General features: G+C 42.8%; 1 protein-coding gene and 1 long non-coding RNA gene across 7 annotated transcripts in view; one reads left to right on the top strand and one right to left on the bottom strand.

The window, feature by feature from the left end:
* LOC120396791 overlaps positions 1 to 5,387 on the top strand; it is a 46,132-nt gene extending 40,745 nt beyond the window's left edge. For all 6 annotated transcript variants that reach the window (XR_005593393.1, XR_005593390.1, XR_005593391.1 and 3 more), the window contains one exon: positions 4,375 to 5,387. This is a non-coding gene — a long non-coding RNA (uncharacterized LOC120396791). The remainder of the gene's footprint in view (positions 1 to 4,374) is intronic.
* An 8,007-nt stretch (positions 5,388 to 13,394) lies between these two features.
* LOC120396790 lies at positions 13,395 to 19,104 on the bottom strand. Its single transcript, XM_039521872.1, has 2 exons — positions 18,343 to 19,104; positions 13,395 to 15,234 (listed from the first exon to the last, which is right to left on the bottom strand). Exons 1-2 carry the CDS (start codon positions 18,869 to 18,871, stop codon positions 14,723 to 14,725), a joined length of 1,041 nt encoding a protein of 346 aa, XP_039377806.1. The 5' UTR covers positions 18,872 to 19,104; the 3' UTR covers positions 13,395 to 14,722.
* Between the last annotated feature and the right edge of the window lie 539 nt (positions 19,105 to 19,643).

Here is a 19,643-nt window from a genome sequence, read left to right as displayed (position 1 = left end):
CTCCTGAGGAATGTGACCATAGCTCTGTTTTTAAATACATTTCTCCCAAGGTTCCCCTGTTCATCTGCTATGTAATTAAATGTGTTTGTTCTGAAGGAGGGGTGAATTTTTTATTTATTTATTTTTTTTTACTGGTAGCTTTAATGGTGTTGAAGCAGGTAATCATCTATTCCTTAATCTCTGGCACAATTTATCAGAGAGATTGTTTTGCTTCTTAATGAGTGCTCATAATAGTAGAGGGGCTTGGTGGTTGGTTTTTTTTCATACTTATCGAGGTATGGTGTATTGCTAGGAACAGCTGAAAATAAGTTCAAATGAATGGATAAAATCATAAGGTGATGAGCTACTATACAGTAATGAACTCCCAGTTTTGTAATTTGGCTAATAATGACCTAGGACCTAGATAAAGTTTGCTGAAACAAAAAATAAATGCAGAAGCTACTGCGGGTTATGAATACTCTTCAGCTGGAAACCAACATCTCCAATATATCAGAGGCAACCATATGTTAAAGTGAGACAGGCCAGCCTTAGAATGTGCAAAGTAAGATGATCTCAGGCCTTAGGGACACATCTACAAATAGCAGGGTACACTGGAAGAAAGGAAGCAGCTTGGGTGTAAGAAAAGCTCTGTGTTTCTGAGGTAAGGGCACATAGATCTCTGTCATTTTGGAGACAGACGAGGGTGCTTTTTCCTGGGGAGCCTTCAACGGCTGGTAGAAGGCAGTTGAATTGGGATATCTGTCACGGCTGAGACTTGTGTATGTGTGGTTGTGGCTGTGTATTAAGTGATAGGTGGCAAGTTGGGGGGTAGTACTCATGCACTGTGGTGAAGAGGGCCATATAGGAAGATAAGCAGATAGCCAGGTATCATATGCCAACAGACAGGGAAAGGCGCTCTTAGGTGTGTGTTCAAAGGAAAAACTGACAGAGGTGAGCTGATTCCAGAAGTGCAGGGTCCAACTTGGCATATGCAAGGGCTAGCCCTACAGTGAAGGGGACACAGAAACATCCTGGGTAAAAGTAATGGACTTCAGTGGATATGGAAGGAAGGGATCAGGAACTGGTTTGAGTTAACTACCACCTCCCTTTTTCCTTACGACAGTAGGAGTTTAATTGTTACTGGAGATTGGCAAACTCAGACCAGAAACGAGTAGGTACAGTATCACTCCACGCAGCAGCTGGAGCAGCCATGTGGAAGGCAGGGCTTGCTGCTCCCCTCCCTCCCTCAGAACTTCAGGAGGGCTGCAGTTGGCTGAAGTGCTGAGCAGGAGTAGGGGTGAAACTCCTCCTGAGCTGAGTCTCCAGGTCTGGTGCAGGATTCTCCCTCTTGGAAAGCAGAGAGAATGAAGGGAGCACTGAAAAGCCATATGATCTCTCAGTTGTTCGGTGAATCTACAGTCCTGTGAAAACAGGCTAAAAAGTAAAGACTGAACCCAGTCAAAACACCTGCCTTATTATTATTGTTTGTTATTGCACTAAACTGTCCCCACCTTACCACTGCTCCCCACAAGCACCTTGACTTCTCACTTTGGACATCCAGTTAAGTTATAAATATGGGTCCTGGGTAGGCATGTACCCAAGTTGACCTTGGACATTTAAAATACACCTTTGAGCAAAGACACTAATATTTGTAAGGTTTTCTGACCCATCCCTTCTTCAAATATCAAATATTTAGTATATTTTGTGCCTTTAGATTGGCTAGTTTTTCATGAGGACTTCTAGCAAGAAGCACCATTGAACAAGGAACATAGTTCTTTGAACTGCTCTAAATAATATAAGTTTCACTTTGCACAAAAACACACCAGAAATTTTGTGCTAGCACCAGTGATTATATTACTTTCAAAAGAGAAATAACATCTCACCCTGAAACTCAGAATTATTAGAAAGAACAGCCAGAATCTATTATACTATAGAAATATCACACAGAGAGCATTCATGAAAGAATTTCCTAGGCAACCTGCCATGGTATGAAATTTTTCATCTTGTATACATTATCTCATTACTTACTTTCCCCCTTGTTAATGATAAAGTCATTTGCTGTGATAATAGGTTTGTAAATTAAAAACCCTCTACTGTAAAACAAACAATTTCCATTACGGAATCATTTATAGGGTTTTACTTAAACTTTCAGAACCCAGGTATTCAGTGCTATGGCTGCTCCTATTGAGATAATCTTGTGTGTGCAAGAAGCAGACCAGCATTTACACATGTAATTCAGTTAGCTGTTCACCGAACTATTGTTTGCATATGCTATTACCCGCTTTGTCCAGACAAACCCAGGGTTTTTTTGAGGGCACAGTGAGTACTCTTGTATTTTTGAGGTTGCATCCACATTTAAACTTTAAGCCATCTCTATTCTGTCTGTTCAAATCTCAAACCTTTAAAAACTATTTATTCTGCCAGGTTTACCAACTAATTTTCCATTCTTGTGTAATTCATTTCCTCATACATTAAATTAAAATTTTAAAACTAATATGAAATTCAATTTGCCACTAGTTTCTGCCTCTTATTCACTCGGGGCAATTATGCCCCTGGGGCTGGCCGCCCCCGCCCCCCCCTTATTTTCTGCTGTCTTAGTCACAGCTCTCCATGTGTGGCCATCAGATTGTCTGTAAAGTTTAGACCTAAGGCAAAGCAATCTAAGTGTGTTGGGTCATGGATCTTGTGTTAAATTTTCAAAAGCACCTAAGTGACTAAAAAGAGTATGTTTCACTGAAGCTCACTGGAAAGTCACTGAAAATGGGACTTGAGTGCCTCAGTTACCTTTGAAATTTTACCCCTTGTCTTTTAAAATGTGTTTGGAATTCACATTCATAGATTCCAGAGTCAGAAGGGACCATTGTGATCATCTAGTTTGACTGTATAACGCAGGCCATAGACCTTCCATAAAATAATTCTAGAGCATATTTTAATGAAAACCAGCCACTCTTGATTTAAAAATTGTCAGTGATGGAGAATCTACCATGACCCTTGATAAGTTGTTCCAGTGTTTAATTATTCTCACTGGTAAAAATTTACACATTATTCCCAGTCTGAATTTGTCTACCTTCAACTTCCAGCCATTGGATCATGTTAGCCCTTTCTCTGCTAGACTAAAGAGCCCATTATTGAATATTTGTTCCCCAGATAGATCATTATAGACTGTAATCAAGTCACTCCTTAATTATCTCTTTGTTACGCTAAATAGATAGACTCAAGGAGATCAATCACTATGAGCCATGTTTTCTAATCCTTTAATCATTCTCATGGCTCTTCTTTGAATCCTCTCCATTTTATCAATATCCTTCTTGACTTTTGGGCAACAGAACTGGATACAGCAGTCTAGTGGTGGTCACACCAATGCCAAATACAGATAAAATAACCTCTCCTACTTAAGATTCCCAGTTTATGCATCCCAGGATTTTATTAGCTACTTTTTTGGCTATAGTGTCACATTGAGAGCTCACATTCATCCACCAGATTATCCACCCCGGCCCGCAAATATTTTTCAGAGTCACTGCTTCCCAGGATAAGAGTCCCTCATCCTGTGAGTCTGGCCTATGTTCTTAGTTCCTAGATGTATACATTTACATTTAGTTATATTAAAACACACATTGTTTGCTTGCACCTAGTTTCCCAAGCAATCCAGATTGCTCTGAATCAGTGACTTGTCCTCTTCATTATTTACCAGTCCCCCAATTTTTGTGTCATCTGCAAACTTTATCAGTAATGATTTTATTATTTCTTCCAGGTCATTGATAAAAATGTTAAATAATGTAGGGCCAAGAACTGATCCCTGCGGGACTCCTCTGGAAATGTAACGCCTTAATGACAGTTCTCCGTTTACAATGACATTTTGTGATCGAACAGTTGGCCACTTTTTAATCCATTTGATGTGTGCCATGTTAATTTTATATTGTTCTAATTTTTTAATCAAAATGTTGTGTGGTACCAAATGCCTTATAAAAGGCAACAGAATCAATTGTGGCATTAGACAGTACAAGTAATAACTCTCTTTAAAAGACACTGCAAGAGTTAAGTGTGCCTCAAATATGTGAATCCCATGTAGCTTCCTTTGAGAATCTGTTTAGCAAAACATTTGGTTCCTCAATGGATATTGTTTAGTTACCAAGGACCTGAACAGAATTTTTTTTAAAGATGTTGCTTAAAACTGAGATGCAATACTAGGTTTTTTTGCTGCCTTCAATACTACAGTTGATCTTAAAATGTGTCAAAATTAAATATTGTCCAAAACAGGAAATAGTTAAATAATAATAATGAAAAATGCTTTCAGTTTTTCAACCAGTCATGTAGGTGGGTTTTTTTTTCATTTTAACAAAAAAAATTTGAAGAAAAATAGAAAAATTCTGATTTTTTTTTCTTTTCCTACCACAGCTTTAGATCTGAGTGGACTGATGATTAACTGACACCATTTTTCTAGATATACACTGCCTGCTCCGAAACCTCCTGAAGTCAGTGGTTCGCTAAAAATGAAGTAAGAACCCTTAATTCTGCACATCCTGGTCCCTGAGAATTAAAATCAAACCCTTCCCGTTATCTCAATATATTTGTGATCTGCATCTTTTTATTAACCCTTTGGCAGTGGGTGAGTGCATGCGGCCAGGAGCACGCTATGCAAACACAGACATTTAAATTGCTGGAGAAGAGAGTAATACTGGAAACTCACATGCTTAGCTACTGGACTGAAGGCGGTAAGCTGGGGTTAGTCATTAGTATTAGCAACCACTGTCTTTTTGTTTTAATAGAAGAAAAGTTTTGTTCCCTAAATTGGCTCACATGTTGCTAATGAATGTATAACAAAGACCCTTTTGTGTAAAACATTATCATTTTACACAGGTGATATCAGTCATAATCTTGGAAGGGCTGATGCACTGGAGTTCTTTAAAATTCCATTTTTTTTCCTAGAGTCTGTACTCCATATATTACTTGTCTGACCTGAAAAGCAAAAGGACTCCACATGCTGTAGGGTTCAGTAGAAATGATTGCTGGAATTTTGGAGTACAACAGTAGGACCGTGATCCTCACAAGTCACACTCTTTGTTACTGTAACACACAAAGAGTGCATAAGGATCAGATTTCCAAGCCAGCTCTTCTATTTTGTTCTGTCTTTGTGCTACATTTTGTTTCTCCCTTTCTGTCTGTATGAGGATCACCTAGTGCAGCCGACATTATTATTAGCCAAGAGTTTTGTGGTAATTTGAACAGAGGTTACTATATACTGTTAAAAAAATACTTGCACATATAAGGTGTGCCATTGTACTTAATCAGAAGTGCTGAAAGTCAATGGAAGTATGCAGACTGATGTATATAAAAACATCTCTACTTATGACAACCAGTTCTGCATCTTCAGTGCATTACAACACTCTATCAGAGGAGACTCAGGTATTAACAAACAGCCTGCACCATTGTCAATAGTTCTGCGGTGCTCAAATATGTGCATTTAATTTTACCTTTCTATAAATAAAAGAGAACACGTTTTCATACAACTGGAGTACTCCATATTTGAAGTCAACGAGAGCCTTGTGCCTCTGAAAATATGGCCATTTTTATTTAGACGCCTAACTGTTGGCCCCCACATTTGAAAATGACGTCCAACATGCTTGTTGAGGACTAGCACCTTTGGGCTGATTGTTACTTTACAAGCTGTGCTGAGTAAGTGGCGGCGTGTAGCTGTTAGAACTGTTCAGGAACTGAATTCCCATTCTGTGAGAAACTCACGGGTTTGGGGGGGGAGGAGGAGAATGTTCTGAATCAGAATGAAAAGCAGAATTATTTTTAATATGGGACCACCAAATGTTTCATTTTGACTTATTAAAATATTCATATAAGTTAAAATAATATAAAACTCCACATCTGCCTGTTGACACTAACAAAATGAAACGAACCCTTTGGCCTTTTCCTGCATAAGAATGTTTAGATTTTGATAAAACTGCATTTTGATGGAAAACTGTTCCATCAAACTTCTTTCAGCCAGCTCTAGCATCTGCATCACCCACGCAGAGCAGAGAATGATTGTGACTCAGAGTCCCCCTTCCTTTGAGGAGAAGTTAGCTTACCCTCTTCATGGAGAAGCTCGCTCCCCTTGTGCACCAGATCAGCTATACTGGCTATCAAATAGGAACAGGAGAGTAGAGCCCACTTTCCACCTCTCAGCACCTCCCTCATAACCCATTTTCTCATAGCAAGGAGTATCAAATGACTTTCTCTGCTCTCTCCATCATGGCTAGAGTTGCAATCTGTCCAGGCCAAGAAAGGGAGCAAAAAGGAACTTATTCCCTTTTACTTCCTTGCATGGATCAATAAGGGCTGTGGCAATACAGCCTTGTGGTTGATTTGGCAAGAGAGTGAGATTTTAAAAATGAAGCAATCAGAAAAGTAATTTCTAGGCACCTGCTATTTTATTTAGAAGCACAGCCTAAAGAAGACCTGTTTCTTCTTGTTGTCACTGAAGTTTCTCCTGCCCAACTTTGACCGGTAACAGAGGCTGCTGCTCAAACAGTTTACACAAGGGAATTTGTAAATGTCTTGTTCAAGGCAAACGTTTCCCCGCAAAAGCCCCTGCCTTAACGGAACTAGGATAAAGCTACGTGCATACAAAACATTGCAGGGTTTATTATTTTAGGGTTTGATCCAAAGGACCCTGAAGTTAATGGGGGTCCTTTCTATTAACTTCAGTGGTTTTGAGGTTAGATGCTTAGGGTTTCTCTTTCATTTTTACTGTATTTTGCAATAATCTGCAAATTAAGGGTTTGGTTTTTTTTAAGGAAATTCCTGCTTTCTTCCATCATGAAGCTATCATAAGCACAACTGGGTCAACTCTGAGAGTTGATAAACAGCTGCAATTCCCATTGACTTTGACAGAAGCTTCAGGAGTTTGGTAGCTCTCAGGATTTGGCCTAATGTACATACATGTGCTACTACCCATCTTAGGGAAAACAGATTCTAGTATAACAATAGCAGCAGCAGGAAACCCATACCCTCTCCATCACAATGTTCCTCGATGAAATAAGAAGAAAGACAAAGTTGGGACTCGAGATGTGGGCTCAGTTTCCAGCTCTGTCACAGTCATCTTGTATGACCTTGGGCAAGTCACTTAGCCCGAGATCTTCAAAGGTAGTTAAGTGCGTAACTGATTGATTTCAATGAGAATAATAATACTTCCCACCCTTTGTCTGTCTTGTCTATTTGGCTTGTTAGCTCTTTAGAGGAGGGACCATCTCTTACTATGAGTCTACACAATAGGGCCCTGCTCTCTGGTGCGTCTAAGTGCTACTGTATTATAATTAATAATAATGACGTGTAAATAACATCAAAAATATGGATAGTATTATAATTCTAACTTTATTAAGCATAAGCAGTCTTTCCCTTCCCTGCTCCGCCCTTTTTACTTTTAGCAAAATAAGGGAAATAAATTCAAAACAAAATGTTTAATGACCTCTAAATTTTCTATTCCAACAGCTATGGTAACTTGGCAGCATTGCACACAGGTAGTATTCGCTAACATTTTTCCAGGCTAATAATGGAGCTCAGTGCACAATATGCACATAAAAATTACAAGACCTCCAAGTTAATGGTATTGTTGGAACCTTAATTTTTGCATGTCCTGAATGTTTGTGTTTTAGCTGTACAGCTTTAACACCGTATTAATGTAGACGTTGGCACATGACTATGAATGTGAGTGTGCATGGATGGGGTGGGAGTGTTGTTATATGGCTAGCTGTAAGGAAAGAAACAGCTTGCATCAAAATGATGCTTCATTCTAGGGCTGGTTGGGAAACGGGCACAACAGAGACTTGAACTTGGGTCTCCCACACCCATAACTGTTGAGCTGTTGCCTGGTCTTTCTCTCTCAGAAAAGCCATGCTGGACCTATGAAACCTTTTTTCAGAACTGGTACATTCCAGTGAAAAGTTTTGGTTTTGGCAAATCGACATTTTTCCAGATGAAAAGACCCGACCAGTTCTACTCTACTCCATCCCTTAAACCTGCTGCTTGCTCTGGGCCTGGAGGCTTTGTTGGAAACTATTCACTGCTCTTTGTAATGCAGAACAGGGTTTGAACAGAGTAAAAGGCAGCTTAGTTTCAGAAACTTGCTCCAGACTGTATTCATTAGGGCTGTAACATTGAAGAGAAAGGAGACTGTTGCTCATGAACACATTTAAAACATTCGGCTTTTTGAAACAACTTACTTTGTAATCATTGTCTTGGCTTCTGTCCCTCTTTCATTTAACCTCATCTGCCTGACTTTAAATTCATGGAACAGATTTGCACTGCCTTGGACTCTGTGCAATTGGCTGCTGTCATATTCTTGAATTTTTTTTTTTAAGCATTTGATACCATTAATCATATTGCCATATGTAATAAATTGGCTGCCTGTGGTCCATTGCCTGAAACTGTCACATGGTTCCAATCACAATTCTGCCAACTGAAAGTGGTTATTGGAAACTCTGACTCTTCCTTTCAGCCACTTCTATTCTGAGTTCCACTGGGTTCTATCCTGTTTTGTACTGTACGTTAATGACCTGCTGGCTGCATAGCTACACAAAGGCCAAGACTTACAAGTATGCACATGTTAGTAAGTGCCGCTGTACATAAGCAATAATCTGTTTGATATCAAAGTCACATCATTACAGTCAGCCTTTGACAGCATTTGCAAGGCTTGAAGGCTAATGCAATACATTTCTAATTTGCAACTTAAACGTCTGCCAGAATGAAAAACAACAGTATTAAATTTAGCTGTGTAAGATAATTCAGAGAATAAGAACATTTCTGTTATGATTCGGCTCTTGTCATCTCACAGCTGGAATGCTGCAGATTTGTAAGAACCATAGAATTATTTTGGGGAGAAGAGAGTACAATGCTATTTGTAGCACTTCAACTATCACTTTGCCACAGGCTCTTCACATTTGCTTTTAGTAGGGATGAACAAGCTGGTTTGGATAAAACTTCCTTTGACCTTTCCCTAAAAGCTTGAACCACACTTTCTTCTGAGCTGGGAAATCTGGATCGGAATATTATTTATCATTTGCATTGCTGTGGTGCCTCAGGGCCCCGAGCGCGGATCAGGGTCCCTTTGTGCCAGGCACTTGACAATCAGAACAAAAAGAGACGGTCCCTCTCCTAAGCAGATTGCAATCTAACATCCAGGGCCGGCCCTAGGAGGGGTGCAGGCCCGGGACAAATCAGCCTGTATGGGCCCCCCTTAACATTTTTTTTAATACAGGTGAAATCTGGTGTGGGGAGGGGAAAGCAGTGGTGGGGGGAGCAAGGGACGATGGGGAGTCACAGGGTGGCACTTGTGCTAGGGGGCTCACTATGCTGGGAGGTCCCAGAAAAGGGAGGTGTCCGGGGCAGAAGGACAATGGATGGGTTCAGCCTGGCACTGGCATGTTCCAGCAGCGCTAGGACGCTGGTGACCGGTGCGGTGGCAGGTGACACCAGGAGCCAGCAGGGCGGAGCAGGGAGGGCTGGGGTCACTGCTGCCGGAAACTGAGCCCAAGCCCCACGATGTCACACAAGAAATACAACACGCTTCCCCCCAGTGATTGCGGGCCTGACCCCTGCTGCTGGCACCAGGCCCCCGCAAGCCGCCCTGGCCCTCCCCAACCACTAACCAGACCTTCAGACATAGGGGTGAAAAACCTAAGCCTGGTCTACTACAACAGGCAATAGCAGCATCACTGACGGTAGAAAACAGATCCAAAATGAGCAACCTCAACTCCTGATGCAATTGAAGGCACTCAGCACATCACAGGAGTGCCCAGCACCATATAAGATTAAGCCCTAAAGTTGCTGCAGGGTCTGTAGAAAAATCTCAATGCTACCCTTATTTTCTGTGTTCCCCAAAAGGGAGAATCCTGGGTATAAGGAGATGAGGCTGAGTGGAGTCCTTCTCTTCACCCCTTCTTTGTGCTTCAGCCAATCACTGCCCTAGTAGGAGAAGAGCAGCAGATTCCAAAGCTGCTCTGACTACTGCTCAGAACAGTTCTATGGGAAAGGAAACTGGAAGAGCCAAAGGAAACAGGCCCTGGTTCTCATAGGGGACTTCAGTCACCCTGGTATCTGCTGGAAGAGCAATACAGCGGTGCACAGATAATCCAGGAAGTTTTTGGAAAGTGTAGGGGACTATTTCCTGGTGCAAGTGCTGGAGGAACCAACTAGGGGAAGAGCTCTTCTGGACCTGCAGCTCACAAACAGGGAAGAATTAGTAGGGGAAGCAACAGTGGATGGGAACGTGGGAGGCAGTGACCATGAGATGGTTGAGTTCAGGATCCTGACACAAGGAAGAAAGGAGAGCAGCAGAATACTGACCCTGGACTTCAGAAAAGCAGACTTTTGACTCCCTCAGGGAACTGATGGGCAGGGTCCCCTGGGAGAATAACATGATGGGGAAAGGAGTCCAGAAGAGCTGGCTGTATTTTAAAGAATCCTTATTGAGGTTGCAGGAACAAACCATCCCGATGTGTAGAAAGAATAGTAAATATGGCAGGCAACCAACTTGGCTTTACAGTGAAATCCTTGCTGATCTTAAACACAAAAAAGAAGCTTACAAGAAGTGGAAGATTGGACAAATGACCAGGGAGGAGTATAAAAATATTGCTCAGGCATGCAGGAGTGAAATCAGGAAGGCCAAATCACACTTGGAGTTGCAGCTAGCAAGGGATGTTAAGAGTAACATGAAGGGTTTCTACAGGTATGTTAGCAACAAGAAGATGATCAGGGAAAGTGTGGGCCCCTTACTGAATGGGGGAGGCAACCTAGTGACAGAGGATGTGGAAAAAGCTAATGTAGTCAATGCTTTTTTTGCCCCTGTCTTCACGAACAAGGTCAGCTCCCAGACTACTGCACTGGGCAGCACAGTATGGGAGGAGGTGACCAGCCCCCTGTGGAGAAAGCAGTGGTTCAGGACTATTTAGAAAAGCTGGATGAGCACAAGTCCATGGGGCCTGATGTTGGCTAAAGGAGTTGGTGGATGTGATTGTAGAGCCATTGGCCATTATCTTTAAAAACTCCTGGTGATCGAGGGAGGTCCCAGACAACTGGAAAAAGGCTAATGTAGTGCCCATCTTTAAAAAAGGGAAGGAGGAGGATCCGGGGAACTACAGGCCAGTCAGCCTCACCTCAATCCCTGGAAAAATCATGGAGCAGGTCCTCGAGGAATCAATTCTGAAGCACTTAAAGGAGAGGAAAGTGATCAGGAACAGATGCATGGATTAACCAAGGGCAAGTCATGCCTGACTAACCTAATTGCCTTCTATGATGAGATAACCGGTTCTGTGGATGAGGGGAAAGCAGTAGACGTGTTATTCCTTGACTTTAGCAAAGCTTTTGATATGGTCTCTCTCAGTATTCTTGCCAGCAAATTAAAGAAGTATGGGCTGGATGAATGGACCATAAGGTGGATAGAAAGCTGGCTAGATCATCGGGCTCAATGGGTAGTGATCAATGGCTCCATGTTTAGTTGGCAGCCAGTATCAAGCAGAGTGCCCCAAGGCTTGGTCCTGGGTTCAATATCTTCATTAATGATCTGGAGGATGGCGTGGATTGCACCTTCAGCAAGTTTTCAGATAACACTAAATTGGGAGGAGTGGTAGATACGCTGGAGGGTAGGGATAGGATACAGAGGGACCTAGACAAATTAGAGGATTGGGCCAAAAGAAATCTGATGAGGTTCAACAAGGACAAGTGCAGAGTCCTGCACTTAGGATGGAAGAATTCTATGCAGTGCTACAGATTAGGGACCAAGTGGATAGGCAGCAGTTCTTCAGAAAAGGACCTAGGGGTTACAGTGGACAAGAAGCTGGATATGAGTCAACAGTGTGCCCTTGTTGCCAAGAATGCTAACAGCATTTTGGGCTAAGTAGGAGCATTGTCAGCAGATCGAGGGATGTGATCATTCCCCTCTATTCGACATTGGTGAGGCCTCATCTGGAGTAGTGTGTCCAGTTTTGGGCCCCACACTACACGAAGGATGTGGAAAAATTGGAAAGAGTCCAGCGGAGGGCAACAAAAATGATTAGGGGGCTGGAGCACATGACTTATGAGGAGAGGCTGAGGAAACTGGGATTCTTTAGTCTGCAGAAGAGAAGAATGAGGGGGGATTTGATAGCTGCTTTCAATTACCTGAAAGGGGGTTCCAAAGAGGATGGATCTAGACTGTTCACAGTGGTACCAGATGACAGAACAAGGAGTAATGGTCTCAAGTTGCAGTGGGGGAGATTTAGGTTGGATATTAGGAAAAACTTTTTCACTAGGAGGATGGTGAAGCACTGGAATGGGTTACCTAGGGAGGTGGTGGAATCGCCTTCCTTAGAGGTTTTTTAAGGTCAGGCTTGACAAAGCCCTGGCTGGGATGATTTAGTTGGAGATTGGTCCTGCTTTGAGCAGGGAGTTGGACTATATGATCTCCTGAGGTCCCTTCCAACCCTGATATTCTATGAAATTGGGGATTCTCACATAATCACATGACTCCATAAGCCAGGACCAGTAAAACTTCTAATATGTGAGTTGGTAGCACTGTAGAGTGCTCATAGGAGAATGGTCCTTTTGCAAACCTCAGTCAGATAACATGGAACAAAGGCTGTCCCCTGTTGAAGGGCTGGAGTCCGTATCCATTGACTGCAGAGGTTGCTATTACAACCCTGCACTAGCCCAGGGCTGGACTGGTATGCATGAGCAGCCAGGGCACTATGTCATAAATAGGCATAAATTCAATTGGAACCACTCCCCTTAATTTACCAGCACTCTTTGTTGTGTATATGCATACACAAACTGAAGTGTGTTCTGGGGAGTCCAGTTTTGTGGTTCGCTGCAGAATAAAATGTCGCCCACTGCCATTTCTGGGAAAATGGGACTGTTAAGCAAAAGTAAACAGCAGTTAATTGGCCCTGCTGACTTATGCAGACACTTAAGCCTGTGGTTGGAGAGGACAAGTAACTTGAGGTTCTCTTCCTTCTCCAAGCATCACTTTCCCTTCTGATGGTGAAACAGTGAGAGACAGGATAGAACTACTCAGTTCAGCACGTGTATAAATCTCTGCAGGACTAGAGCCTAAAGCCGATTCAGTAAGGTACTTAAGTACATGCTTTATTTTAAGCATAAGTTGTTCAATTTAGGTCAAGGAGCCTGTTCTGGTGCTTAAAGTTAAGCATGTGCTTAAGTGCTTACTGCATCGGGGCATTAGTGCTCAATCATTGCGCAAAGGCCTCTAAACAAAAAAAGTAACTGGAAATATAAGCTCTTTGGGGCACAGTTTGTTTCTTTTTCTTTGTCTGTAGGGTGCCTAAACAGTGGAGCCTTGACCCTGATTGGAACTCCTAGGCACTACAGTAATAATAATAATAGAAGCAAGACTAAAATATTCTTCTAAGAAATGAAGCTGCAAAACTACTTAATTTGCTTGTAAAGATTGTTAACTTTTTATGTAAGTTGTCAAATAATGTAACACAAATAAGTGAAATCATTAAACAAATGGAGGTTAACAACAGGTGCTACCCAAACCAGATAGTCAGTGATAACAGTATAGGAATACACACAATTCTCTAGCTTTAGGGCCAGAGGGAAATCCAGCACTAAGCAGGACTTTACTTCAAAAGACTAAGGGTTTTTCTCCCCTTTTTATTTCCAAACTCCACCTTGTTTCTTTTAAATATCTCCAATATTATCTTGGAAACTGAAAATCTGTTCCACTGGTAATAGCTCATTTATTTAGCTTCACCAGGAGAACATAGCCAAAATAGGCTAGAGAGTGCCTGACATCATGCCAACAAGAGGCATTTCCAAGTACCAAGAGGAATAGAAAAGATGATTAATCTGTCTCCTGAAGATCCCGTTCTCCAGGAATTTGTTTTCAGAAATTGTGTTCACATGATCAGGCTGGGCTATATCTGAATCCAAAATCCAGGAATCTTAATCCTTTTTTTTTTTTAAAAAAATGGTTTGCCAGTGGCTAAGTAAAGGAAATGTTCCAGTCTGAGACATTCACATTTCGATTTGCATTCTACCACACACAATGTCACAAAAACAGGAGGAGAGAATTGAAAAAAGTATTCTGAAAAAAAGGCAACGTGAACACTCAATTGCACTGCAGTTTTTACCGGTGTCTGGGAGCTTTTTTTAATACTGTTGAGGGGATTAAGTAGACAAGGTGCTCTAGCTGTCTCATGTTGTGCACATAACAATCTGTGGCTGCATATATAAAGACATCATTGTGAGCTAGCCAAATATCTGTAACATTGGGAATAGAACTTAGAAATCTGGATCCAAAAACCAAAATCAGCAGCCAGCAAAGAAAATTACTGATATGTAAACAGGTTTTGAGTTTAGCTTATCCAACAAGTAGTGGGTATTAGAAACCACTGGCTTCTATGACACATTTTCTCATATTTTTCTGTATGAGTCCTATCTTAGTACATCTCTAGGCTTTCAAAAGGGATTATAGTCACCCCAAATTAGACTGAAACACCCTTTCTCCAATTTTTATGCAATATTAGTACTACGAATGTTCAACCTCTCAAGAATGCAGCAAGCCTATTGTTTCCTGTTCCTAGATCTGCTTGCCAGTCCAAGAGTCAGTTTTATACTTGATATTTACTGGCTTGAAGTTCTCTGAACCAGTCTTGCTCTACTATAAAACAGAAGTCTGTTTTGTTACAAGTTGTAAACATGCAAACTGTAGTTTGCATTTCTAACAGGTTTGGTTTCACTGAGTATCTCAGGACTCTTATGCCCTCTTAAAATAGTTTTCCACCTGCTGGTTAAAATTCTGAGAGGAATATTTCTTTAGAGTATTTAATGGAGTCAGTAAATACTCCAGTGCAAGCCCCCTTGGAACCCACTTATTGGCAACAGATGCCAAGAAGCCGGTAGCCCTAGTATCTGGGACACTGCTGTCACAATCTATGTCCCGGGGAAGACATTCCTCTCCGTCCAGGGGGCTTGAACTCTCCTCCTGATCTGAGACTTTTGCCCCTTTCCGACCAAGTGTGAGCTGTAAGGGGATGTGGTCTTCTTTTGTAGACGAGCATGGCCTAGTACTGCCCCTGGCTCCACATCTGGGTTTAAGTAGTGGTGAAAAATTGGTAGAATCTGCCAGCATTTTCACAACGTTTCCAGTCTCAGACAAAGAAGTCCTAGAGGGTCCCTCAAAGTTTTCATCACTGTTCTCTGTGAGAGTAACTGTGGTATAACTTGGCAATTCCAGCACAGGATACAACTTGTTTCTAAATCTGCAAACTAAAGACACAGAGTCAGATGCATAACCCATAAATTTGCTTTTAAAGAAAAAAAAAGTGTTTCTCAATTTATATGGCCCTTATCTCCACAGTATCTGAACATCGCAGAATCATTGATTAATTTTATTCTCTTCACAGTCCTTTGAGACAGTCAAGTAGTTTTCCCATAGGAAATCTGTGGCTGAGCCAGAAATTCAACTCAGGTTTCCTGAATCCCAGTCTCTTACCCTACCCACTAAGCAATCCTTCCTGACTCTCTCATAACAATAGAGAGATCAGTTGATTTGAAATGATTGGCCTAGAATTAGAGCTGGAAGTCTAGTGAGAACAGACTCAAGAGATTTCTGCTCTTCCCTCACCCCAGCCATGTCACACATATTACAGGAGCTTTCCTTGCAGCAGTAAAGTGCTTACTGGTTTTGATGGGGCTGAACGTGGAAGAGCAGAGGCATTAAAGTTTGAGGGGAATAAAATTTAACCCAAAACCTTCCTGAGCCAGACTCAATGCTTCATTTCACACTTGAGTTCAGCAGCCCCTCAGGTGGGCGCAGCGGTGTCTCATATTTATTTACTTCTTTCAGAATTCTCACTTTGCAATTCAACTATCTTTCTCTGCATTTATTTCCTCTCCCTTCTTAGCCCCCGGAGTTCTTCCCTTGTTGGTAGCTGTTGCTCCTGTGCTGACCTGTGAACTGGGAGCCTTCGCTGATTTGTGCGTGGAGCCTTCAGAATGCCCAGCAACTCGGTCTATCCTCCCCAGCAGACTCTGCACTGCTGGTGCCGGAAGGCTTCTAGAAGGCTGGCTGAATGGGAGTCTCATGTAGCAACCATAGTGATGTTGTGAGACTCTCCCATAGTTTAAGCAGCATTACCACCACCTGTGTCAAAAGTGCTCAACATAGCTGAGTCGTGAATTTGTTCTGGATGCCCTTGTAAAACATGTTCATATTTCAGCAAGGTCATACAGTGCACCAGTTACCTTGTGCCTATGTTGCTCTTGTGCTCTCAAAAGGCTTACAACCTGCTGGAGATGAGGTATGGGGATGGGAGGCTTCCTGCAGTCTACTCCTACACAGCAACCCTGGGGCTCCATGAGAGGAGAACTCTTCAACATGGGGTGGGGGAATCAATACACACTTCCTTCTGTATCTTTTCTTTAATAGCACTGGACAGATGCAAACCTAACAGGTCTTGTGCACTTGCTGGACGGGATAACATCCAGCCCTTTCCTGTACTGTCACTGCCAATGATAACTCCCCTACCTCAGTGGCTGCCTCTTGTGATTCCTCTGGGTTCCCAGTTCCTTACTCAAGGGCAAAAGTTGTTTTAAAAGTCTCATGATTCTAGTTTTACACTTGCACATATTTCAGCCAGGGAACTGAGACTGAATTGCAAGTGCTTCGGAGGGTAGGATTAACATTCAGAACGATCTGGACAAACTGGAGAAATGGTCTGAAGTAAATTGCATGAAATTCAATAAGGACAAATGCAAAGTACTCCACTTAGGAAGGAACATCAGTTGCACACCTACAAAATGGGAAATGACTGCTTAGGAAGGAGTACTGTGGAAAGGGATCTGGGGGCCATAGTGGATTACAAGCTAAATATGAATCAACAGTGTAACTCTGTTGCAAAAAAAGCGAACATCATTCTGGGATGTATTAGCAGGAATGTTGTAAGCAAGACACGAGAAGTAATTCTTCTGCTCCACTTCGCACTGATTAGACCTCAACTGGAGTATTGTATCCAGTTCTGGGCACCACATTTCAGGAAGGATGTGGACAAATGGGAGAGAGTCCAGAGAAGAGCAACAAAAATTATTAAAGGTCTAGAAAACATGACCTATGAGGGAAGATCGAAAAAATTGGGTTTGTTTAGTCTGAAAAAGAGAAGACTGAGAAAGGACATGATTACAGTTTTCAAGTATGTAAAAGGTTGTTACAAGGAGGAGGAAGAAAAATTGTTTTTCTTAACCTCTGAGGATAGGACAAGAAGCAATGGGCTTAAATTGCAGCAAGGGAGGTTTAAGTTGGATATTAGGAAAAACTTCCTGTCAGGGTGGTTAAGCACTGGAATAAATTGCCTAGGGAGGTTGTGGAATCTCCATCATTGGAGACTTTTAAGGTTAGACAAACACCTGTTAGGAATGGTCTAGATAATTAGTCCTGCCACAAGTGCAGGGGACTGGACTCAAGGTCCCTTCCAGTTCTATGAATTGTAACAGCATTTGTTATGTTTAAAAATACATTTTCCTATGCATATTCCTATGCCACGGTGTGCAGTGATGGGGATGCAGGGAAGTAAGGAGGGTGACATGGAGCAGCATTTTGTGCAGAAATAAAGGTGAAGGAGTAGTGCATCCCACGCTCTTCAGAACTAACGGCCACAGGAAGGGGAGTGTAGTGTAACTTGGGGTGACCCAAGCAAGAATTTACACATTCTCAAACCTCAGTTACTAGTTCAAATTAAGGGTGTCATACATAGCGTGGGATGGGAACTTTGCCAGGGTCTCAGAAAAGAGTATTCTTAAAACCATGATTGTAATTATATAACAAGTCAATCCGTTTTCTATAGGTGAAATTGGGAAAGATTTGAATTCTGATTCAAGAACAAGGAACCAGGAACTTCAGCTTTCACTTGTGATCCTGCTTGTACAGTACCCTCTACTGTCTACAAGGCAGCAAACTTTATATCAGGGGTTCTCAAACTGGGGGTTGGGACCCCTCAGGGGGTCACAAGGTTATTACATGGGGGTTATGAGCTGTCAGCCTCCCCCCCCCCAAGCCCCACTGCCTCCAGCATTTATAATGGTGTTAAATATATAAAAAAGTGTTTTGAATTTATAAGGGGGTCACACTCAGAGGTTTGCTATGTGAAAGGGGTCACCAGTACAAAAGTTTGAGAACCACTGCTTTATATAGCCCATACCATCTCCCAACCCCACAACACTCAGTGCAGGGGGGGCGGGGGAAGGCCAGGGGAAGAAGTTGGAGGAACAAGAGGACAACCCTACCCAGGAAAGAGCCCGAGATACCTCAGTCCCCAACTTCCTTTCTTATAGACTGACAGCAGACTTATGACCACCCACTAGGACAAAAACTGAACTCACCATCACCTGGTGATACTGCCACCTTCCTCTTGGTGGTGGGCCTCTTAGAAGGCCCTGGCTCTGCTTCCTCCTCTGCAGAAGGCAGTTGGTTGTCTGCATTCCTCTCTGAATCCTCTGTCACTGACTCTGGCTCCTCCACTGCTAGCTGAGGTCTGGGGACCCGCTTGATCTGACCTCCTGGTGCCCCACTTCCCTGATCAGAGGGAAATAACTTTGGAAAGCTCATGTGATGCCACACTGTGGCCACAGGGGCAGCCTCAGGATTTGGAACCACCTTAGCATTGGGCTGAGTCCCAGCCTGGGCACACAGAGTAGGGGCAATGCTGGCTGTGGCAGCAGTAAGCCCTTTAGGAGGGCTATGTCTCCCACGTGAGGGTGGAAGCCTTGCACCAGAAGCTGCATGAGAAACCCCATCCAATTGTAGCAAAGGTAACAAATTTTCTCCAGCAGCTGAACTTCTTGGGAAGAAAGGAGCTGCAGGCTGCAATGCTAAGGGAGCCCGAAGCTTGGAATGGCGCTTTCTGGGCATTTTAAGGATTTACCGTAAGTCCCGCCAGTGAGACGGGGTGGTACTAAAAGGTCAATCTACCTGCAACCCTCCCTTCATTTTAGGAAAGAATAAAGGGGCTGCCTAGCCCTTTCAGGCAGTTCAGGGCTAGGATGTGCCAGAATGAGATAATCCATCCACAATTACTCCAGCCAGGAGCAGCTGGGTAGGAAAGGAGCTAGCACTGCAGCTGGATCACTGAGTGAGCAATTAACACCAGCAGCATACAATCCACTAGGCTGCTCGCTAGGGCTGCAGCAGTCCCTGGGGATTAGGAGGGGGCCCAGCCAGTAAGGCTGAATCACATGGTTGGTTAGATCAAAGAGTTAGGTCTTAAAGAAGGCACAGCAAAAAAAAAAAAGAAGGCTGTTTGGTTCTTAAAGAGACAGTGCACCTGAATCTGAATTTTTGTTCCAGCTGAGTTATGCGTATGTAAAGGGACTATTGTCCCGTTACTAAAACTCAGTGGGGGTGTTTTGGTTGGCTGGCTTCCAGAACCAAAAGAAAGGGGAAGGGTCGATGGGAAATCAGGACCCTGAGACTGACAGTCCCCAGGAACAATGGGGAGAGGCCAATGCTCCAGGTCAGCCTGACTGACAAGGCGGGCAGGCAAATCAGGGAGTCAGGAGGGTCCTGTCCTCTGTGTGACCTGGAATTGCCTGGGTCAGACAGAATGGGGCTGAGCTAAGGAGAAGGAAGGGGCCTAAGCTGGCTGGGGAGCAGAGCCGTGCCAGCCAGAGAAGCAGCCCAGGAA

Source organism: Mauremys reevesii, linkage group 2 (assembly GCF_016161935.1).
Source record: "Mauremys reevesii isolate NIE-2019 linkage group 2, ASM1616193v1, whole genome shotgun sequence".
NCBI classification, from domain to species: domain Eukaryota; kingdom Metazoa; phylum Chordata; order Testudines; family Geoemydidae; genus Mauremys; species Mauremys reevesii.
The sequence above is the reverse complement of the archived record's forward strand: the minus strand, read 5'-3'. Positions and strand labels throughout refer to the sequence as shown.